Source organism: Haematobia irritans, chromosome 2, assembly GCF_050003625.1.
Source record: "Haematobia irritans isolate KBUSLIRL chromosome 2, ASM5000362v1, whole genome shotgun sequence".
In the NCBI taxonomy this organism is placed as follows: Eukaryota; Metazoa; Arthropoda; class Insecta; order Diptera; family Muscidae; genus Haematobia; species Haematobia irritans.
The window spans coordinates 42,308,119-42,332,148 of record NC_134398.1 but is presented as its reverse complement, the minus strand read 5'-3'; the positions used below and the strand labels follow the sequence as shown (position 1 = coordinate 42,332,148).

General features: G+C 29.5%; 2 protein-coding genes across 5 annotated transcripts in view; one reads left to right on the top strand and one right to left on the bottom strand.

Moving 5' to 3' along the window:
* Positions 1-24,030, top strand: part of vas (ATP-dependent RNA helicase vasa) — a 68,603-nt gene that overhangs the window by 13,922 nt on the left and 30,651 nt on the right. For 2 of the 3 annotated variants that reach the window (XM_075293874.1, XM_075293872.1), the window contains exon 1: positions 20,273-20,431. The exons of the other annotated variant lie outside the window; for it this stretch is intronic. The gene's annotated coding sequence lies outside the window, so the exon portion shown is untranslated. Of the gene's footprint in view, positions 1-20,272; positions 20,432-24,030 lie in introns of those variants that run through there. 3 annotated transcript variants of the gene reach the window in all.
* vig (vasa intronic gene) lies at positions 3,052-19,304 on the bottom strand. 2 transcript variants are annotated; one of them, XM_075293876.1, is made up of 3 exons: positions 18,354-19,304; positions 6,899-7,153; positions 3,052-4,635 (listed from the first exon to the last, which is right to left on the bottom strand). In XM_075293876.1, the coding sequence occupies exons 1-3, from the start codon at positions 18,985-18,987 to the stop codon at positions 4,184-4,186; spliced, it is 1,341 nt and encodes a 446-aa protein (XP_075149991.1). In that variant the 5' UTR covers positions 18,988-19,304; the 3' UTR covers positions 3,052-4,183. The 2 variants fall into 2 exon arrangements, with proteins under 2 accessions (XP_075149991.1, XP_075149990.1); XM_075293875.1 differs by having other exon boundaries at positions 6,899-7,162; positions 18,354-19,298.

Below are 24,030 nucleotides of genomic sequence, written 5' to 3'. Positions count from 1 at the left end.
TTTATTTCTATAGAAAATTTTGTCAAAATTTTATTTAAATAGAAAATTGTGTCAAAATGTTATTTCTATAGAAAATTTTGTCAAAATTTTATTTCAATAGAAAATTGTGTCAATTTTTTATTTCTATAGAAAATTTTGTTAGATTTTAATTCTATGGAAAATTTTGTTAAAATTTTATTTCCATAGAAAATTTTTTGTCAAAATGTTATTTGTATAGAAAATTTTGTCAAAATTTTATTTCTGTAGAAAATATCAAAATTTTATTTCTGTAGAAAAGTTTGTCAAAATTTTATTTCTATAGAAAATTTTGTCAAAATTTTATTTCTTTAGAAAAGTTTGTCAAAATTTTATTTCTTTGGAAAAAGTTTGTCAAAATTTTATTTCTTTACAAAAGTTTGTCAAAATTTTATTTCTGTAGAAAAGTTTGTCAAGAATTGTATTTCTATAGAAAAATTTGTCAAAATTTTATTTCTATAGGAAATTCTGCCAAAATTTTATTGCAAAATCTACCAAACCATAAAAAATCCTACCAATCTACAGAACATTAAAAAAATCTACCATTTTGGGTAGAGTTCTACCAACCGTGGTTGGTAATTTTATTTCTTTAGAAAATTTTTTTTGTCTAAATTTTATTTCTGTAGAAAATTTTTTGCAAAATTTTCTTTCTATAGAAAATTTTGTCAAAATTTTATTTCAATAGAAAATTGTGTTAAAATTTTATTTCTATAGAATTTTTTTTTGTAAAAATGTTATTTCTATAGAAAAGTTTGTCAAATTTTATTTCTTTAGAAAAGTTTGTCAAAATTTTATTTGTAGGGAAAATTTTGTCAGGAATTTTATTTCTATAGAAAATTTTGTCAAAATTTTATTGCAAAAGAAAATTGTGTCAAAATTTTATTTCTATATAATTTTTTTTGTCAAAATTTTATTTCTATAGAAAATTTTGTCAACATTTTATGTTTATAGAAAAATTTTTGCTAAAATTTTATTTCTATAGAAAAGTTTGTCAAATTTTATTTCTTTAGAAAAGTTTGTCAAAATTTTATTTCTATTGAAAATTTTGTCAGGAATTTTATTTCTATAGAAAATTTTGTCAAAATTTTATTTCTATAGAAAATTTTTTGTCAAAATTCTATTTCTATAGATTTTATTTGTCAAAATTTTATTTCTTTAGAAAAGTTTGTCAAAATTTTATTTCTATAGAAAATTTTGTCAAAATTTTATTTCAATAGAAAATTTTTTGTCAAAATTTTATTTCTATAAAAAATTTTTTGTCAAATTTTTATTTCTATAGATTTTATTTGTCAAAATTTTATTTCTTTAGAAAAGTTTGTCAAAATTTTATTTCTATAGAAAATTTTGTCAAAATTTTATTTCAATAGAAAATTGTGTCAAAATTTTATTTCTATAGAAAATTTTATTTCTATAAATTTTTTTTGTCAAAATTTTATTTCTTTAGAAAAGTTTGTCAAAATTTTATTTCTATAGAAAATTTTGTCAACATTTTATGTTTATAGAACAATTTTTGTTAACATTTTATTTCTATAAAAAATTTTGTCAAAATTTTATATCTATAGAATTTTTTTTGTAAAAATGTTATTTCTGTAGAAAAGTTTGTCAAATTTTTATTTCTATAGATTTTTTTTCAACATTTTTATTTCTATAGAATTTTTTTTGGTCAAAATTTTATTTCTTTAGAAAAGTTTGTCAAAATTTTATTTCTTTAGAAAAGTTTGTCAAAATTTTATTTCTATAGAAAATTTTGTCAAAATTTTATTGCAAAATCTAGCAAACCATCAAAAATTCTACCACTCTATCGAACATTAAAAAATCTACCATTTTTGGTATAGTTCTATCAACTGTGGTAACCGTGGTTGGTGTAATCCTTTAATGAGATATTGATCGCATTACTAAATTGGAATTGTTGGATGAAGTGTGAATATATCCAATATTTGAATTCTGCGTAATATCGTCCTACAGAAGAGCCTTTTCTAAAGCAATATCAAGCCCATTGCTTTTTTTCTTCCACCTGAAGGAGTTGGAACAAAATTATTTATTGGATGAATGGAAAAACTGGATTTTTTCAGAATGCAGAAACCACCGCTTGACAATTAATTATAAAATATTTTTATAAGATTATAAATACATTTTTTTTTAAATTTTAAAATTTTAATTGGAAATATAGAAATGTATTTTAATATTGTGGAACCATCTGTGTTGATTGTTAGTGTTTCCTTTTTTAATTTGAATTGAAATTTTTCATTTCTAAAATTTCTTTTTAGTTCCAAATGAAAAACAAACAACAACAAAAAATGTAAAATAATTGAAACAAAATAGATGTTTTGGCTTTTTTTTAGTCTAAAATTTTGTACTTAAAATTTAATTTTAGTTTTTCTTTGTAATATAGTATGTATGATTATACATTTTAAAATTTGAATTTATAATAAAAAGTAAGTTTAGATTATAAATCAAAAAAAAAAAAAAAGAAAAATCAATAAAATCTTAATTTTAAAAGTACGTCAAAATATATGTTATTCAATTTCTTAAATTGTATGTATGTATATTTCTATACGTTTTTTGTAAGGAAAAATATATTGAAATTTAATTTTCACGTTTGGTAGGTGCTTGGGAGAGAGGAGATGGGTAAACAAACGAAGATATATATAGAGAGAAGGGGGAGGAGAGCACAGCTCTATTCCTGGAAAGTATATTCTTAGGTTATATTCATGAATTTTTTTTCTATAAATGCTTTTTTTTTTTTGCATGTTAAAACCAAAAAGTAAGCCACTTTAGTTGCGACTAGACGACAAAAGCTCAAAACAAGGTAGCCCTTTTAAAACAATTAGCAAGTCCATTTGCTCTCTTAAATATTTCCTGAAATTCTTGGGCAACATCATAGTTAGAAAAATTCTTGGGAGTTTTTAATTTTTAGATAATCGAAAGGCCTCAGTTAATTTTTCAATTTTGTTTTTATGATGAGAACCGGCCGACCGACCAACCGACCTTATTACATTTCCCCTCACATTTCTAATAAAGAAGAAAAACAAAGAATTTTATTTGTAAAGATCCTCTTGATCTTTGAAACAGTCTTTATTTGTTAAAAAAAAATTCAATCTTTTTAAACACCTATAGCTCTCCAATTTATTACAAAGAAAAAAACCTGTTAGACTCCTGCCGCCCCTTCCTCAAGAATATCTACGTTTCTTCAGTATAGATCGTCTTTGGATCTATTCATTCATTTTACATAGAAGGCTCCCAGAAAATTTAATTTGTTTTTTTTTTGTTTTTGTATATTTCTATATATGCATGTGTGTGTTGTTTATGTTTTATTACAAGGATCCAATGTGGCCCAGTTTCGAAATACCCCTCTATATATTTATATATATATTTTTATATAACCCAATACTGTTTTCCAAAATTCTCTCTGTAATAACAAATAAACAAAACTCTTAAAAATAATAATAATAATAATGTATTCTATAAAAATAAAAAGAAAATATCGGACATTTATAATAGAGTTCAAGGGGTTTTTTTGTTGTAATATTAGTAATAGTAGTACACCATAGTTTATTATTGCTTGAGTTGGCATGTATTTTTTTTTTTTTAATTTTCATTTGAAAAAAAGTGTTTTTGAAAGGTGTAGTGGTGTGTGGTGTATTTGTAGAGGGAGGAAAAATTCGGAAGGGGCTTTGTTTTGTTTAAGGATAACAAGGAGTTGATACAATTTGGTTTTTTTTTCCTATATAAATGGGAGAGAGTAGCGTTCGTTTTGTTGTTTTCTGTCTGTCTGTATTTCATGGAGTGTGGTTTACACTAATTTTAAATGACTTGTTTATTTTGGCTTGAAAATAATAAAAAAAAAACATTAGTTCTCTAACACTATTTTTTTCTCCTTCTTCTTTCATATTCTGCTTTCTTGTTTTTTTTCATTACATTAATTCTTCCCTGCGACGGCATTTGAATTCTTCTTAAATTTATTACGAGTAGTGTGTGTGGTAAAGTTATTAGTAGTGCTCCTGCTGCTGCTAAAATTGATGTTGCATCCTTTCATCACACACACACTAGCTTTGAGGGGGGTTTTTTATATTATGTATTTTGTTACTTTTAGGAGAAGGTTGTTGTTCCCTCTTTTTTTTGTTATTATTTTGTTTTTTATTTGAGACAATGTGAGGCGGGAGGAAATTTAAGCCAATGTTGGGAATTGGCGTTCATCATTTACTTTGGGAGCAGCATTTTGTTTGTCACCACCAAATTGACGTTTACCTCCGGCACCACCACGATTACCACCGGCATTGCCACCACGATTGCCTCCTTCAAAACGTGGTCGGCCACCACCGGCTGGAGCTTCACCAGCAGCTGGAGCATCACCACCACGACCAGCACCAGCACCGCCGCCGGCATTGTTATTGCGTGGACCACCACGACCTCCACGTCCACGGCCACCGAAACCACCCAAACGACGACCATCATTGAAATTGAATTGAATGTCCAAGACGCGTTGTTGTCTTCCAACACGTTGGGGATACATGGCAGGGTCATATTCAAGTTCTTCTTCGCTTTCATTGCCTCCCTTCTTGCCGGCAACCTTGGTATTATTCAAAACAACCATTTTCTTCCATTTGGTAGTGTCCTCACCTGGAAATACAAGAAAAACAAGTGAACAAAAAATTCAAAATGAGTTGTGTGCGTGTGTGTTTGGGACTAATTATAAGTCTCGGCCCTAGGCTATGTTTACACTGGCCTAATATTTGATATTGTCCAGCAAAAAACGTATTACTAAATAATTTTAAAGGTAACTTAGTCCAAAATTGGTAACCAATTTTTATTAAATGAAAATTTTATTAACTTTTGCAAGGACATGCCCTATGGATGGTAGCCTAGCACTCATAACATTCTGAATTATGGGAACCAAAATCATCCGTTGATGATAGCTAATTATTGTCATGCATATAGTATTACTGTGGATATGGCAAAAAATCTCTTGGTAGGCAGTTTTTCACCAATGTTACCAATGTTTGCTGGGTTAATACCAACTATATTCGAGACGAGTGATTGGAAATAACATAAAGCTCATCACTCACTTTTCAAATTTTACTGGACCTTCACATGAAATTTTGGATATAAATCTTCAAGGTAAAATGACACGTTGAGTTTCGGGAAAAATCTATCGGAATTTAGGTTAGATGTTGCGATTTTCTATCAGACTTTGTCTATATATTGATTTAGGTCTAACAAATGGAATGTCACATAGTTTAAGCCATCATTTATGCAATTTAGGTTCGATTTGTACAAAGATACGAATGTTTTTCAATTTGGATTAGGTGGGGTTCCATAATCAAAAATATAGCCTTGTGAAGGCTCAATTATTTTTTAGACTTCCTCCGATTTTTTCCTTGGTAAAAAAATGAGACTATGTATAGCTCTGACTTGTTGGTTCGATTTTCAAAAATATAGCTCTATGAGGAATTTGGTATTAGATGACTTCTAATTTGGTACATGATATTCCTTTATACGAATACTTCAGCCGTGTTGTGTATTGAAATTGAATACAACACGCGGTACTATAAGATGGTAAAGAATGAGACCAGTCTTTATATCACTATCTGAACGTTAGGATTTCTGATGTTGAAAAGAATTAGCCGAGATTTATAACTATCAAGTATTTGGGCTACTATGACATAATAATTGAAATAAAATTTTTATAAAATTTTCTATCAAATTATAATTTTGACAAAAATTTCTTCAGAAAAAATTTGGCAAAAATTTTCTATAGAAATAAAATTTTGCAAAAGTTTTCTATAGAAATAAAATTTTGACAAAATTTTTCTATAGAAATACAATTTTGACAAAATTTTCTATAGAAATAAAATTTTGCTTAAATTTTCTACAGAAATAAAATTTTGCTAAAATTTTCTATAGAAATAAATTTTTGACAAAATTTTCTATAGAAATAAAATTTTGCTAAAATTTTTTATAGAAATAAAGGTTTGCAAAAATTTTCTATAGAAATAAAATTTTGCTAAAATTTTCTATAGAAATAAAATTTTGCTAAAATTTTCTATGGAAATAAAATTTTGCTAAAATTTTCTATAGAAATAAAATTTTGACAAAATTTTCTATAGAAATAAAATTTTGAAAAAATTTTCTATAGTAATAAAATTTTGCAAAAATTTTTATAGAAATAAAATTTTGCAAAAATTTTTTAAAGAAATAAAATTTTGCAAAAATTTTCTATAGAAATAAAGGTTTGCGAAAATTTTCTATAGAAATAAAATTTTGCTAAAATTTTCTATAGAAATAAAATTTTGCTAAAATTGTCTATGGAAATAAAATTTTGCTAAAATTTTTTTTATATGGTAGATTTTTGGTAAAATTTTCTTCAAATTTTGGTAGATATTTTTGGCACGATGGCAACCGCGGTCGATATTCGAACGAACTTTGAACTAAGCATAAAGGAAAAATTTTGTCCTAACTATGACAGACATTATTATTATTTTTTTTCTTTTGAAAAATCATAAGAAATCGATTAGTCGACAAAAATTCGATTAGTTGAAAAATTCAGCCGAACATAGGTTGATGCTCCTTCTCCTTGACCATAAAAAACGATGAACTTTTGTTATATGCCAATGCTACTTGTATTTTACCCTTATGTCATGGGCTGAGATTTTCCAAAAAAAAAAAAAACGACTGTAACAAAGACATTCATAATTTTCCCCTTTGTCATATTTGTCTAGTGGGCCTACATATTTTAATTACAGCGCCTACCACAGCCACCCTTAGGTCTTTTCGTTGTTTTTCTTTTAAATCGATAGGGTTTCTTTTTCTTTCTCCTCCCTCACATTGAAATAATTTACTTAACATATTCTTTTGTACTATACAAAAAAACTGCTACACTTACCTTCACCAGCTTTGCGAATATTGAATTGTGGTTTAGCGCGTTGTTGCTGTTGGGCCTTCCATTCGTCCAAAGTCAATTCCTTAACTTCCTCTTCAGCGGGAGTTTGTTCAGTTGCCTGTTCATTGCCAGATTCATCACCCTTTTCAGCAGCACTTGTATTGCCATTATCTTCGGAATTGCTCTTGTTGACATCTTCGATAGTTTCCTTAACGGATCCCCAGTTGTGAGCGCCAGCGCCATCACGTTTGTCAACAGCTTTAACACCTGTAAAAGGTGCAGATTTAACGTTCGAATAGACAATATTAATAGGGGTGTGGGGATAAACGAAAAAATTGTAAATAATGAAAATAATAAAAACAAAGTAAAAAAAAATAAATAAATATAAAAAGCTAACAAAATTTATAGAAATATTTGGGGGAAAAATGGGAAGGATTTCAAATTAATAATAATTAAATAAAAAAAAAAAAAAATTAAATAAAAAAGTAAACAACAAAAATAAATAAAATATAATAAATAATATAATAAAATTAAAAAAAAAGAATGGGATTATTAGGAAACTAGGGAGATTTCAATACATCTATGGAAAATTGTTAAATATTAGGTATATCTTTATAATGTTTTGTCTTCAATCACGAAATTAATGTGGATCCAAATAATTCTTTTGAGCATTAATAATGGAATTTATTTTAACTTAACTATGGTAAATAGTGATGTCTTAGTTGTATTAGATACCCAAACGCATCGAAATTTGTGTGTGATTTCGATACTGCGATAATGTTATAATAAGAAATAAATACGTATTGTAAAGAATTATGTTGTTTATATATATTCAAAATAATTGAAATTTTTATATAAACAAAATGCTTGTATACATTTAAACATTGAATCATCATCATGATCATCATTGCCGCCTGACCACACTTATAGAAAATTTTTTGCTGTTGTTGTTTACAGATTTACAAATTCGCTTGCTTTCAATAATTAACAACAAGGTCATCTATAAGAATTATACTTTAATCTATAGTATATATTCTGAACTGGAATTATAACTACCACCTACCCACAATTAAATATAGTATAGACAAAACCACTGTATTGATTATAAAATCTGATAGGAATTTTATTTTTATACTAGCGTAACCCGGCCCGCTTCGCTGCGCCTTCCGAAGCGTATTTGGAGGAACATTTTGCGTTAACTTAGTCAACTATATCCTTCGTGCTGAAAACAAATTCGAAAAGATTTCAATTCTTCTAAACAAAACGGACTACTTGATTTTTCGTTTATAGGTACAAATACGGCGGGAGAGGGTGTGCCCTTTCCTCCAAATTTTTTTAATAATGTTCTGTATTCAAGTAGTTGGACAATCTTGTATATTTCTTGTGAATTTTAAGTGTGGTTTGTCAAGGAAAGGTATCCTTCTCCTCAACATAGCTGAAAATTAAGCACTCTATTATAACATACAAAGAATTACTGTCTCCCATCCAATAAATCGGAAAAAGCAAAAGTAGTAAAAAATTTTACCACATTAACATTTGCTAAAATGTTGGAAAATGATGCACCCTATACGTTGGCTGCCAATTTCATGTAAATTTAAGTTCTTTACTAAAAAGAAGTCTGGCAGAAGCCTGTGCAAAAATCATAAAATTATGTACCGAGTTACCATTTACGGACAACCCTCTACTTTCAACTTAAGAAAAAAAAACGGACAAAAGGGAACCCTCCCCCACCTTCGCTCCACTCCGACCTGATATCGGACTATCACGTACCCTATATTAATTTCGCAACTACTCAATGGTTCCTATAAATTCTATCGAAGTAAATCGACAAAGTTTATTTCAATTTTCCCCTTCCCTAACCAGATATCGAAAAATCATATACTAATTTAAAAATCATGTATAAATTTAATCACCTCCTCCCACGTTCCCTGTAAATTTCAAGTAAATCGGCGATGTTTAAATTTTGCTCTATTGTTTTAAAGGGACGTCACTTTCCCCGATACAATATCGACAAACACCGTAGTGAATAGCACCCCTCACCTTCCCTGAAAATTCTTGAAACTTTCCTTCAAGTGTGGGGCAAGGAAGGTTGCCTCTTCGTTCATAACCTTCCCCCACTGCTTTTGTAAATTTCAAGAAAACTTAATTTTTTTTTGCAGTTTTAGAGGAGGGCCTCCTCCCCGACCAAATGTCGAAAAGCGTATCTTTTGTAAACGTCCCAGAAAATGTCAAGCAAATTATAAGCCTAAAGGGGCGGCCTCTCTTCCGTCCAAATATCACAAAATCAGGTATCAACTATTACGGTTGACGGAGGTTACGATCTCTTCAAAGTGCTCTGTAAATTTCAAGTAACTCGGTAAAGTTTAATTGTTTCTCTGCATGTACTTAAGAGAAGCGGATGTCTCCCTATGCCCTTTTATTTTTATTAAAAAATCAGGAACCTGATATAAATTTCATAACCTCACCCATTTTTCCGTAAAATTTCAGTCGGGGGAGTTTAGTTTTGTTTTCACTGTACTTTAAAAAAAAGTCGGGCAAAGGGGTGGTCCCCCTCCCCGACCAAATATCGAAAAATAATGTAGCGGATTTTTGTCTAGATGCCAACCCCAACATTCAATGAAAATTTCAAGCAAATCGCATAATTTTGTTCCAAGTTTCAAAAAGTAGGGCAAGGGGGAGGTCCCCCTCCCCATCCACATATGAAATCATCGGGTACCCCATATTAATTCCATAACCTCATCACATGTTCTCTGTAAATCTCAGATAATTAAGAGAATTTTAGTTTTTTCACTGTACTTTAAAAAAAGTCGAACAAAGGGGAGGCCCCCCTCCGCCACCAAATATCGAAATATAATGTAGCGGATCTTTGTCTAGATGCCAACCCCAACCTTCAATGAAAATTTCAAGCAAATCGGTCAACTTTGGTCCCAATTTCAAAAAGTCCAACAAAGGGGAGGTCCCCCTCCGCGACCAGGTGTCAAAAAATGAGGTACCCTATTTTCACCACATGAACGCCCCCTACGATCTCTGAAAGTTTTAAGTAAATCGGTTCAGCCGTTTCGTAGCCAACTCGGACCACACAAACAAACAAAAAGTCGCTTAAGGGGAGGTACCCCCTCCCGATCAAATTTCGAAAAAAAAAAAATTGCGAATCTTTGTCTAGGGATCACCCCCTACTATCCCTGAAAACTTCGTGCAAATCGGTCAAGTTTGGTTTAATTTTCAAAAAGTCGGACAAAGGGGAGGTTCCTCTCCGCGACCATATGTCAAAAAATGAGGTACCCTATTTTCAGCACATGAGTGCCCCCCACGATCTCTGAAAGTTTCAAGTAAATCGGTTCAGCCGTTTTCGCGCCAACCCGGAACATACAAATAAACAAACAAACAAACAAACAAATAAACAAACATAATTTGAATTTTATATATATAGATATATATATTAAAAGTATGAAGAAAAAATTGCAATGGAATTTGCATTGGAAGAAATTATGAGAAATTGGAATTTTAGCATTTGAGCCCAAAGGTTAGGTTAGGTTAAAGTGGCAGCCCGATTAAATTTCAGGCTCACTTAGACTATTCAGTCCATTGTGATACCACATTTAACTAAAAGTACCTATTACATATGGGCACTTCTAGTCTTAACCACTGAACCTAATCTATTATTTACTTTTGTGGAACCAACCAGATTGCTCCAAAAACATTAACAAACTGCTTAAGTTAACGTTTTCCAGGTCAGCCAGTAATCTAAAGCTATTGAGCCCAAAAGCCAGGGCCGAAACTCTGCTTGTTCTCTTATCAAACAATGTAGCTTGATTCTATGTTAAGCGCTTAATAACTCTGAAAGTCGAACTTGGTTTCTATAGACAATTTTGACAAAATTTTATTTCTATAGAAAATTTTGACAAAATTTTATTTTTATAGAAAATTTTATCAACATTTTATTTCTACAGAAAATTTTCTCAAAATTTTAATTCTATAGAAAATTTTCCCAAACTTTTATTTCTATAGAAAATTTTATTTCTATAGAAAATCTTCCCAAAATTTTATTTCTATAGAAAATTTTCTCAAAATGTTATTTCTATAGAAAAATTTCTCAAAATTGTATATCTATAGAAAATTTTCTCAAAATTTTTGCTTATTTTCCCAAATTGAAAAAATTTTATCAAAATGTTATATCTATTAGAAATTTTCTCGAAATTTTATTGCTATAAAAAATGTTTTAAAATTTTATTTCTATAGAAAATTTTCTCAAAATTCATTTCGATAGAAACTTTTCTCAAAAATTTATTTCTATAGAAAATTTTGTTAAAATTTTATTTCTATAGAAAATTTTCTCAAAATTTTGTTTCATAGAAAATTTTGTGAACATTTTATTTCTATAGAAAATTTTCTCAAAATTTTATTTGTATAGAAAATATTCTCAAAAATTTATTCGTATAGAAAATTTTCTCAAAATTGCATTTCTATAGAAAAATTTCTCAAAATTTTATATCTATAGGAAATTTTCTCAAAATTTTATTTTTATGGAAAATTTTCTCAAAATTGCATTTCTATAGAAAAATTTCTCAAAATGTTACTTCTATAGAAAATTTTCTTAAAATTGTATTTCTATAGAAATTTTTTCTAAAAAAAATTTCTCAAAATTTTATTCTTATCGAAAATTTTCTCAAAATTTTAATTTTATACTAAGTTTTCTCAAAATTTTATTTCTATAGGAAATTTTCGCAAAATTTTATTTCTATAGGAAATTTTCTCAAAATTTTATTTCTATAGAAAAGTTTGTCGAAATTTTTGCTTATTTTCCTAAATTGTTCCCACTTTTTTCTTCATTCTCATACAAAAGCCCAATAGAATGATCGATTTCTTTAAACCATTGCCGGTTATGGTAATTAAACCCTCTCCCTGGTGGGTGTGTATCATATTTTTTTAAATCTCTGGTTCATACCAGAGTGATATCAATTAGCTTAATATCAAATCAAAACAGTAGTGAAAATGATGACATACTAAATTGTAAATAGATATGATAAACGTTCAAAATGCCTGTAAAATGATAACATTGTCATCATACGTCACTTTCGTTTTCATCACTGAATTTTTTTTGTGTGTTAATGTTCCTACCTACCTAACGTGTGGCCGACCGTTGTTCGTTCGATCGTTTTTGTATTGCGTTTTGTCTTCTTTATCTACTTCACTTTCGTTTCAAATACAAAATTGATCTTTATAAAAAGAAGAAAAATAAAAAATAAAACTGAATATACATACAATATGGTGGACTCGGTGTGTGCGGTTAGGTGAGGTGACTGAGAAGCATTAGGTGGGGAAGAAATACGATAAAAAAATGTGGCTTCTCAATTCGTTGAGAACACACTACTAATAGATTTCGCGGCATGTGTAAATATAGCCAACGAGTATGAGCCAGAATAATGTGTAGTGTGTGCGCCATAAGAGATGACAAAATAATACGCGCGCGCATCCAAACGATGTTAGGTTTGGGGAAAATTGTCTTCTGTTTTTGGTTTTGTTGGTGGTACCAAAAGGTAACACTTTTCTAATGTTTTTGATAAGAGGTCCATCGAACTAACTAAAAATCATTAAGACTACTGAGGTAAAATCTACTATGGAATAACATTTTCATTTCAACAAAAAAAAAAAATGGTAATCCCCCATGTTCCGATATTCGGAATGGTAAACCGTAAAATTTTTGTTTGGCGATATTTTCTTAATCCTAAAGCTTACAAACTTAAAACATGCAATATAGTTCTCTTTTATGAGAATATCAAATTAGAATTGGGTTTATGTACGCAAGTATATCTATTTTTTCGCTGTAAGAAAAGTAAATTTTAGCCAACTGCGATTCCGAATATCGGTAGATGGGGGAATAATATTTTAAACAAAATGAAAATTTGATTTCTGACATAAATTTCCTATAAACATGTGGCTAAAAATTAAATTATGAAATTTTCATTTATACATTTATTTCTAATAGAATTTATTCTTTATTTTTAATACCAATTTCAAATCATTTTGAAATTCTAGAATTCCACCAGAACTCAATTTTTTGGAGACATTCCCCAATCATAGATTTTTTCGGTTGAAAAATCAAGATTTGAATATTCCATATTAGGAATTTCATTGATTTTTTTAACATATATATGGTATTCGTAAATCTCGAATTTGATTTGAAATCATTTACAGATTTTAACATGACATCAGAATTCAAAACAGAATCTATGACACTAATAAACTCCGAGGGAATGCATAAAGAATTAATTTCTGATTCATAACTATTTTTGGGTAGGAAATTTCATTATTGAAATTTCCGATATTAGTAAATTAGGCCAAAAATTCATTTTATTTGGCGCTTTTTACTTAACCCTAAAACATATAAAGTTAAATTTTGGCAATATATAAATAATCCTCTTGAAAAAGAAGTTCAAATTGAAATCGCATCACAATTTATAAAAATCCTCCTGGTTAGGCTATATTCGTAATCGTAAATACCAAAATATTTATTTGGCAATAATTTCTTAACTTGAAACAAAAAAATTTTTGGTAATATAGTGCAATTGAATAAGAAGTTCAAATTGAATTTTTGTCAAAGTTCGATTTTTTTCGTTATAAAGAGAAATTTATTCATTCGTCCCGATTCCAAAATTCGGAAATTAGGCCCAAAAATTATCTCATATTTTCTTAACCATAAAACATAGAAAAATAAAAATTTTGGCAATATAATCCTCTTTAATAAGAAGTTCAAATTGAAATTGCATTAAAGTCCTAGAAAATCTCGATGGAACTAACCCAACATAACCATCTCTCGATTGCTTTCTTTATTATCACAATTTATAAAAATCGGCCCGATTCTCATCTACCATATAGTCGGTATGGTAAATCGCAAAATTTTATTTGGCAATATTTTCTTAACTTTCTTAACCAAAAATTTTGGCAATATAGGGCAATCGAATAAGAAATTAAAATTGAAATATGGTAAAGTCCTGGAATATCTCGTTTTTGAAATATGCTAAAGTCCTAGAATACCTCGAAATTAATTCATATAAATCTGAATATCGCAAAATGGCTGAACATTATTTTCATATATAATTAAACCTTAATGCCTATATTCAAATTTACTAACAGTTTATCGAATGAAATTGTATGATTATAGTATTAATTATTTACACGAACAATTCACATAGTGTTCACCTCACACCAACCATCTCTCACATCTACGTTTTCAGCTCTAAACATTTTAATCTATTAGATTTAATTTGTGTAGCTTAAAGTCTTACAGTACGGTCGTCACACTGGGCAAATATTTGACCGAAATCGAAAAAGAATTCGTAGCCCACCACAAACACAGCAAACGTTTTTGAAAATATTACATCACGATAAGAGTATTTTCCAAAAACATGGTATACAGATATTTCGAAAGTGCTCGTGAAAAAAGTCGACACTCATTTTGGGCAAATATTTGCCTAGTGTGACCATACCACATTTCAAATGTAATACAAATTTCAACCTCAGCGATTTGAGTTTCTAGTACATATAGACTAAGCGGTGGTTAATTGAATTCTGAAATACCAACTTTTAACAAGCGTTGATACTTTTTCGATATTATTATTGGTCAGAGCGCGAAGAGAATCTAGGGCGACTGCAAGACAAATGCGGCTTGGATGAACTAAAAAAAATCTATATCCCAAACATATAAACGCTCATACAAAGCATAGATCATAGTTCGGCCGTATCCTTTACCCTTACTGAAATCTTTTGTATAATATAAAATATTAATTAAATTTTATTATAGAACCTAAATTTGTTTGGTATAACAATTTTCAATACTTATTAGAGATTATTTAAACCATACAACGAAAGTGACCATTCAATTTACTTGGATTATTTTTAGATATACTCCTTTATTACAACATTTGATCAACTTCAATATTTAAATTCAAACTATTTGGAAAATAATCAAAGCTTTACACAGTACAATGTTATGAAAGTTGGGATATTAAAAAAAAATATGGAAATTGCGAATAGCGTATTTTAAACAAATGAAAAAAAAATTAAAGAAATTTTGAAATTAAAAGATGAAAAACTATATGTGATGGTTTAAATGATAATTTTTATTAACTTTTAAACATCAAAAATTAATGTACCAAGTAATTCTACCAATTAATTTTCCTTTCATCCTTTTGAATTCTTCATCATTTTGACTACGGCCTATTTCAAGGCTAGTGAGGGAAGTTATTTTTTTTATTGAGTTAATTTTTAATTAATATTAAATTATTTACAAAAATTCTTAAATTGGTTCAATTTTGGTATAACTTCAAATTATCATTTTCCAATCGACAAAATCCCTTTTAACACATGTCTTCAATCACACAAATGATAGCATCAATTAAAAAATTAGTTGAAAATCAATTTAAAAAATAATTGAAAATGAATAAAAAAATTTTTGGTTTCATTTTAATTTTTTTATAATATTTTTTAAAACTCAATTATGTCTTTAATTGGAAAATTTTTCGTGAAGTTTTTTTTCTGTGAAAATAGAAATTAGATTAGTCCCCATTATTTTGCCGAAATATTATTATTTTTTAGGGATATTTTTTAGGAACATATTAAAAACTCTATTCTACACAGATAAACAAATATTATATAATAATTTAATTGGTTCAACATTTTTTTTTAATTGAATCAAAAATCAATTTTAATTGGAACAATTAATTTTTTAATTGACCTTGCACACAAAAATAATTTTTTTGTGATTTCACGAAAAATTTTCAACTTAAAATTTTTAGTTTTAAAATATATTCAATTAAAAATATAATTGAAATTTTTTAATTGAAACAAAAATCAATCACGAAATTAATTTTTTAATTGAAATGTCTTCAATTATAGAAATGATGATAGTATCAAATAAAAAATTAATTGAAGGTCAATTAAAAAATTAATTCTATTAGTTTTTGTTTCAATTAAAAAATTTCAATCAAATTTTTAATTGAATGTATTTTAAAAGTCAAAATTTTAATTGGAAAACTTTTCGTGAAATTTCTTTTTTATGTGTGGTGGTTGATGCTATCATTTCTGTGATTGAAGACATTTCAATTAAAACTTAATTGGATCGATAATTTTCGTGATTGAAGACAAAAAATACATGTATAATAGGCCTTTAGTGGATTCCTTTGTATTGATATCTTAATAAATGAAATGAAAATATTTTTTTACGATATTCAATTAATGTCTCATATAAAAGTTTAATAATACTTTTTTCAGAATATATAAATATTTTAAATTTAAATAAATTATGCTAGTGAATGGGGGAAGCTATTAAATAACAACAAAGGTTTTCGATCCACAGGGATGAAATTATCTTTTAAATTAACAGTTTCTTAGTTTTTTTTTATTATTTTTCATTAAAAATACACCACTCCCAATTTCCATAATTTTTTAATTTTTAAATCGAGGTCTAATAATGACAATAAGTTTAGACAAATTTGACCACATTAAGACACTGTGAATATGGTTATATGTTAATTCAATTAAAGTTTTAATCTTATCACAAATTTGCTTCAAATTCATGGGAAACTAGTGAAAATCACCATATTTTTCTCTAATAATATACGAAAGTCTCATTTTTTCGTGTTATATTTTCTGGATTAGGTTTATCGCAATTTGCCTTTAATAGTTTCAATACGATACTATTAGTTTTGTATATTGTATGCTATATGTATGTGTAGGAAGAAAAATGTATTCTGATCTACCATCGATATTGATGTTGGGGTTTTTCTTTGTCCTAGCGAATTGATTAATAAATTTCTGAGGTTTTGTATGAAACATCGATTTAAAACATATACAGATATTTGACCCCTGAGAAAGAATTTTCAAAGTATTTTCAAAATTAATATGTCATTAAAAAGTATGCTTTCTTACAAGGGGAAAATCCACCTTTTCGGATTAAATACCTCCGTGGAGCAATGGTTAGCAATGCATTGCCCGCCTTGCATACCGAATTCTAACTAGCCGTCCATACGTTTTTCCACCTTAAACCAATTCTGCATGTCTTCAACCTAATTTTCAAAACCCCCGGGGAGCAATGGTTAGCAGCATTCCCGCCTTACATACAAAATTCTCACCACCACTCCTCCATAAGTTTTTCAATCTTAATTAAACCTGTCTTCAACCTAATTTTCAGAACCCCCTCTTTTTGTACTGATATCTCTTACAATATATATAAAGACATAATTTGCAAATATTGATAATTTTATACTGCGGAGTGTAGTTAGTGTTCGTTTTTAAATACTACGCATCACATAAAAATGTACCAAAAAACGAAAACAAGTATTCCTTTCTTTCAGAGGTAAACTACATCATACATAGAGTATGTAGGTAGACAGCAAAACTTTATCATCTCTGTCTCAAGAGGCAGTTGTTTTGTTTTCCTCCTCATTGCGCGCGAGACGGCGGCTAGTCAGTCGTCAAGAATGAAAGACTACAACGACGGACGAATACCGTGTAAAGAGTGTGTGTAGTGTGGAAAAGACAGACTATTTTTAAACACATGTATGCATATTTTGTATGTGATTTCTTTTTCATTTTGATTCGCTTTCAAATGGCGATCACATTTTTTTCCAAAAAAAAAAAAAGATTTCAAAGAAAATGGCAAACAAAATGTTTAACACTTTTTTTCAGGAAGATTTGTTGGGAAATGTATCAACGGAAATTCACACATTTTTGTTTTCTATGGATCACTATGAATGATCATGGAAGCGGCGACATGATGGGCAGGAGAAGAAACACTATAGCACAAGTGAGGAATAGAATTGTGGTGGTGGGCAGGTAGGGTAGATAGATAGAACCATATCAACCAAAATTATTTCTTTTTGTGCCTCCCCCACTACTACCCACTTGCGCCAATGGGGTATTTTCGAGCGGGGGCAGTTCTTCGAAAATATTGCATGGTTTTTCTTGTGTTCTATCTCTTCTTATGATTGCTCTTGGTGTGGTGGTGGGGACACAATCGAGCATGGTTATTGCTTGCGATCATAGCCTTTTTGTACTGAGTGCCATTAACCCCACTTCTTGATGGTGGTTTCATCGCTGTTCGGCTTGGTGTGGTTCTCGCTCTTATCACCTCATCATCGGCACCATGATTGTTGCTAGCGAATAAGCTACAACTACCAAGGCGGTGTACAAGCGGTGTGCGCACACAACCAAACCCCATATGTTTTGCTATTCTTTTTGCGTTTTTGAGGTTTTGTTATTCCTCATTGTTACCCATGCCATGCCTGTTTTTTTTTTTCTTGAAAAAACATTTTGAGTCTAGTTTGACAAATGTTATCGAAATATTTCATAAATGTTTATTTTATTATTGGAGGGAAATTTGATCTCCAGTAGAGGAGACATACAGCCTGTAAAAATTGCTAGGAATGGCAAAGTGTGCAAAAAAAAAACTGCTACTCACCAGTTCTATCCGAGCCAGATTGACGATCAAATTCACGCTTGCGATTGCCTCCCTCGAAATTGCGATTGCGAGGGGCACGATCGCGTGGTGGACGATCACCACGATTGTTAAATTGTTGGCCACCTTCGCCTCCAGCATTGTTCTCGCCTCCTTGGCGCACGTTACGACGGTTATTGCGTTGTTCACGTGTTTCTCCATTTTGTTGTCTAAAGTTGACATTGCGTTGTTGTTGTTGCCCTTGACCACCTTCACGTGCTGACACAGCCTCACCGTTATTGCGTTTGCGATTGGCGCCAGCGCCACCAGCAGCAGCACCAACAGCCCCACCTTGTTTACCCGAGCCACCACCTGGGGCTACAGCTCCACCAGGTTTCTTGCTATCATTCCTGTTCATGGGCTTATTTTCCTTTTCAGCTTGGTTGGTCGATTTCTTGGCATTCGGATTGGTAGCCTGGCCTTTGTTCGTTGTCTTATTACCAGTGGCTCCAGCAGCAGGGCCTCCCGCCGCCGTTGTTGCCGTAGCAGCAGCAGTCTTAACCTGCTTTTTCTTCTTGGCAACAATATTATCTAATGGATCACTAATATCTTCGTCCATGAACAAAAGTTCATAACGATTATTCCCAGCAGAATCCATGATTTGGTGTGTGAAAATTTATTTGCTTTTTCTGAGGTTTTTCTCTATTTTTTTATTCACTTCTCCTTTTTGTATTTTTATTACAAATATCCTCCTCAAAGTTTTGCACCCAAAATCTTTTAGCGGACTGCAATGTATTTTGTGTTAACCTTAATTTTGGTTATTTTTTGCGTTCTTCTTCTTCTTTTTTCCTACTCACGCACACATCCATGTGCTCTCACTCGCTCACACATTTATTGAGTATTGTGTGTACACAAACACAGGTACAATATTTACAGTGGCGCTGACTTAATGTGAACCAACTTAAAAGAACTTTTCTGTATGACTAGCAAACTGAATATGTCAGAGGAATATTTTGAAATAATTACTCCCCGTCTCTGGTTAAGAAAAAATTACCACATGCCTAGCAAATTGTAAAATAAAGCATGAAAACCATGGTAGTATACACATCAGACTCCAAAAAAAAGGAATTTGCCTCTCCACTCTCTTGTGTTATTTAGCTTAAATTCTCTCAATGGTTCTCAATTGTATTGTGTGTATATTCTTCACCCACAGAGATACAATATTCTGTGTGTGCATGTGTGTGAGGTGGTCTCCACCAGTTTGACAGATGCTCATTCGCTGAATGCACATGTGTGTGCGTTGGCAAAAATGTGTATGTATGAGTGCGAAAAACACGAGTTTTGCTTATCGAAATAAAAATAAAATTGATGTTTGGCTGTGTTCCATAAGCATTTGGTTGATATTGGAGATGTGTTTTATTGGTATAGTGTAGCGTGTTTACCAGTTTGGTGGCAGAGTTGCTTCTGAAAACACTAGCATTTGCTATAGGTTTGAATTCAATAAACTTACAAAGGTCATTCCAAGGCATATTGCTTATTTAACAGAATAGACATGTTAGAGAAAGAAAATGGATCGATGACACGTATAGAAATTATAACCAATTCTTATTTTCCATGTAATTTCATGCCGTACTAATAGCTACAATTTGCATACCAAAATTTTGATTTTTACACATGGAATAATTCACCTTTGTAATTAGCAGCAAAAGGTAAACTTTTGCACCAACGTTTTCTGTTAAAATGTTATTTTGCGTATTTTTTTATAATGAATTATCACATGTTTTCAAACGCAATTTTTTTCTTGCATTATAAATTAATAAAATTCTTTAAAAACTGATACCGGCCTAATGCTATCTGTCTTGCCAATCATCCGATTTTGGTTTCGCTTGTAAAAAATCGATTAGTCGCCGGGGACGATTTTATCATCTCAATCAAACCAACAATTCTATACTGTCCTCAGTGTTCTATTAGTAGACGTCATATCCTTCTTAGAGTCGGCTCCACAATTTTTGCTGCCATACAGCAACAGCCCCCCACCACTGGAAGCAAAGAAGCGATTTTTAAAGGAAAGGGTACTCGGAAATATACCCGGGATTATTGAGGTATTTAAGTATTTTTTTTAATCAAATCTGGTAGAATTCAAAAACGTATTTTTTCGTCAAAGGAAATTTATGTACTACTAGTTCTTTTGTTCTGCCAAGGACGATGGAACGAGGACCATATATTCAATGAAACCATATTTGGTTTGGAAAAGAAAGCATTTTTAACAAAATTTTTAGTTTTTTTCATAAAATTTAGTTGTGATTTGACCATCTATATCACAGGTTTGAAAACCCAACGCTAACTCGTGTTTCTTTGCCTTACGAAAAAAAATCCATGGTTTGATTTTTCTACATCTAAACGGGTACAAATATCTACATACCGTTTTGTTTGTATGTTGGAAATTTAGTAGTAGCATTAAATGGTAGTTTACACATTTTTTCTTTGTTAAAACTATTACCACGTGGGTCTCCTGAAGTAATTCTTGCAAATCTTGAATAGGTCATAAGGGCTACAAAGTTAGGGTAAGATCTTCCACCGACTGATTGTGCATAGTTCAGCAATGTAAAATCTGGATCCATATTTACTTTATGGGATTGGACAGCAGGCACCTATGCCTCCTACAGCCCTTTGACTGAGTTTTTATCAGGCATCACGTGTAGCTTTAGAGAAAGAGATTTGTCCTAACATTTTCCACCAACAGAGATTGCACCACAGATCCCGATGATCGTCGCTCTTCATATTCTCCGACTGACTGACCAACTTTATATATATATATTCGAACATGTCGATGCATCCGCCCACAGTGTTCTTTATTCCAAACTAAGTGGAAATCCGACTCCCATGTACCTTCTTTGTCTTTGAAAGTATAATCGTCTTTTTTAATTATTTTCATTTTGTCTATAACTGGCAAGGTCATGCGATTTGTCAAAATGATGCAAAGATTGAATGTTCTAAGAAATATTTCATGGGATAAGAGGCACTCATATCAATGAGTGCCGTCTGATTTTATTTTAATTTCAATGATAAAAGGGATCTTCAGCTTTAGGCGCTGCTAAAGCTAAATTAAAGGTACATTGTTGTAATGGTCAGAAATATCGTTCGCAGAGTCAGAAATAAACTTCGCATAAGAACTTATATAAGAAAAAATGCATACCAGGAAAAAACCACCAATCCATTTTAACGGTAAAAATTTTTCATATAAGAAAAACGTTTATTGAAAAAAACCGATAAGAAATAATTTGATACACACAAAGTTTGAGGTACTCCAAAAATGAAAATGTACGTGGTTGTAATAGTCAGAAATATCGTTCGCATACTCACTAATATTATTCGTATAAGAAGATAAAAACAAACGCATTGAAGAAAGTCTCGTAAAATACCAGGACACTCATCTAAGACGACATTCCCATTGCCGATATATTTCTTATAAGAAAAATGAGATGTGCTACGACCACGGTTGCCACACGTGCCAAATAGAATCTACCAAAATTTGAGGAAAATTCTACCAAATTTAAAAAATCTTTTTTTTTTTATCAAAATTGTATTGCCCTAGAAATTTTACCAAAATTTTATTGTTCTAGAAAATTTGGCAAAATTTTATTTCTCTAGAAAAATTTTGTCAAAATTTTATTTCTATAGAAAATTTTTGCAATTTTTTTTCTATAGTAAATTTTGTCAAAATTTTATTTCTCTTAGGAAATTTTATCAAAATTTTAATTCTATAGAATATTCTGTCAACATTTTATTTCTATAAGGAAATTTTATCAAAATTTTAATTCTATATTCTATAGAAAATGTCAACATTTTATTTCTATAGAAAATTTCGTCAAAATTTTGTTACTATAGAAAATGTTGTCAAAATTTTATTTCTCTAAGGAAATTTTGTGAAAATTGTATTTCTTAAGGAAATTTTGTAATTTTTTTTTTTTTTTTAATATTTATTGTGAAAATAACCAAGCCTTTAGGCCAATATAAAATGGTTATAAAAAAGACTACAAAATTAACTTTAAATATCTAAAAATTTGACAAAAATAACAAAATAAAAATTGGAATAAAAACTAACAGTAATAAATTATAAAGGATAAGAACAAAGAATAAATAAAGATACACTTTTTTTTAATTAGAAAAAAAATGAAATAAAAAACTATTTTGGTGATTTAGAAAGCAAAGTGAGAAAAACTTCTAAACAATGGATAACAAAGAACTTATTACTACTAAAATATCATTACAACAAAATGTGATTTTTATTGTTTTTTTTTTGCAATTTACGTATTTAATTTGTATTATAAATATTTAGTTCTAATAATTAAGCTCTAATAATATTTAGCTCTAATAAAACCTTACTTTATTTATTTATTATTATTCTATTTTTTTTTTTATTTTTATAATATACTTTTTTTTTATTTTTTATTTTTTTTTTTTATTTTTATTTTTTTTTTTTTTTATTTCTTTTTTAATTTTTAATGTTTTCCAATCCATTTCTTAACGCTGTTTAAAAACAAAAAGAGAGGGCATAGGAATAGAAAAAAAAGCACTAACTGTATTCGCATACACCATTTTTTTTTTTTTTTAATAAAAAAAATGTGAGCGAATAGAGAAAAAAGTGAGAATTATTTTAAGTAATACTATAAGTTACTCAACTTCTATTGAGTAAAAATAGGCATAAATTAAGGTCATGTCTATGACTGAAAAAATTTCAAAAGTTTGCATCTAAAATTATTATATGACATTGAGAACGAAACGAAACAGGCAAAGTGTTGTATATACGAGCAGTCCTCACCCCAAAAGATTGGCTCACAGTACCACACAATTTCGGATATAAGAGTTGTGGATTCCTCTTGGATTTGCTAAATTTAAATAAATTTACGAGGATTGAAGGTGTTTGCATTTTATAAGTCTTATAAAAGAAAATTACATTTCTAAAATTAACTAAATCTGAAAATTGACAGCCTAAGAATCTGTCTACATACGTAGATATATGGCTACGTACTCTCAACGAGTATATATACCGAATAACCCGGTTGAATGTAAGCCTTAGTGTCCTCATTAGCTTGCCAGTACAACCAGAGTACACCTCTAAACCGTAGAGTATAATTGGCATTATAATTATTATTTCTATAGAAAATTTTGTCAAAATTTTGTTACTATTGAAAATTTTGTCAAAATTTTATTTCTATAGAAAATTTTGTCAAAATTTTGTTGCTATAGAACATTTTGTCAAAATTTTGTCAAAATTTTATTTCTATAGAAAATTTTGTCAAAATTTTATTTCTATTTCTTCACGTGCCTGATTTATGATTGTTTTTAAAACCACTTTAATCCTTTAAGTATTTGCGATAATTTTCATCTTTGGGCTAATCATTCTTTTTTACTTCTCTAAGGAAATTTTGTCAAAATTTTACTTCTATAGATTTTTTTAATTTTATTTCTATAGAAAATTTTGTCAAAATTTTATTTCTCTACAATTTTATCAAAATTTTATTTCTATAAAAAATTTTGTAAAAATTTTATTTCCCAAGGGAAGATTTGTCAAAATTTTATTTGTCTAAGGAAATTTTGTGAAAATTTTATTTCTATAGAAAATTTTGTGGCTATAGAAAATATTGTAAAAAATTTATTTCTATAGAAAATTTTGTCAAAATTTTATATCTATAGAAAA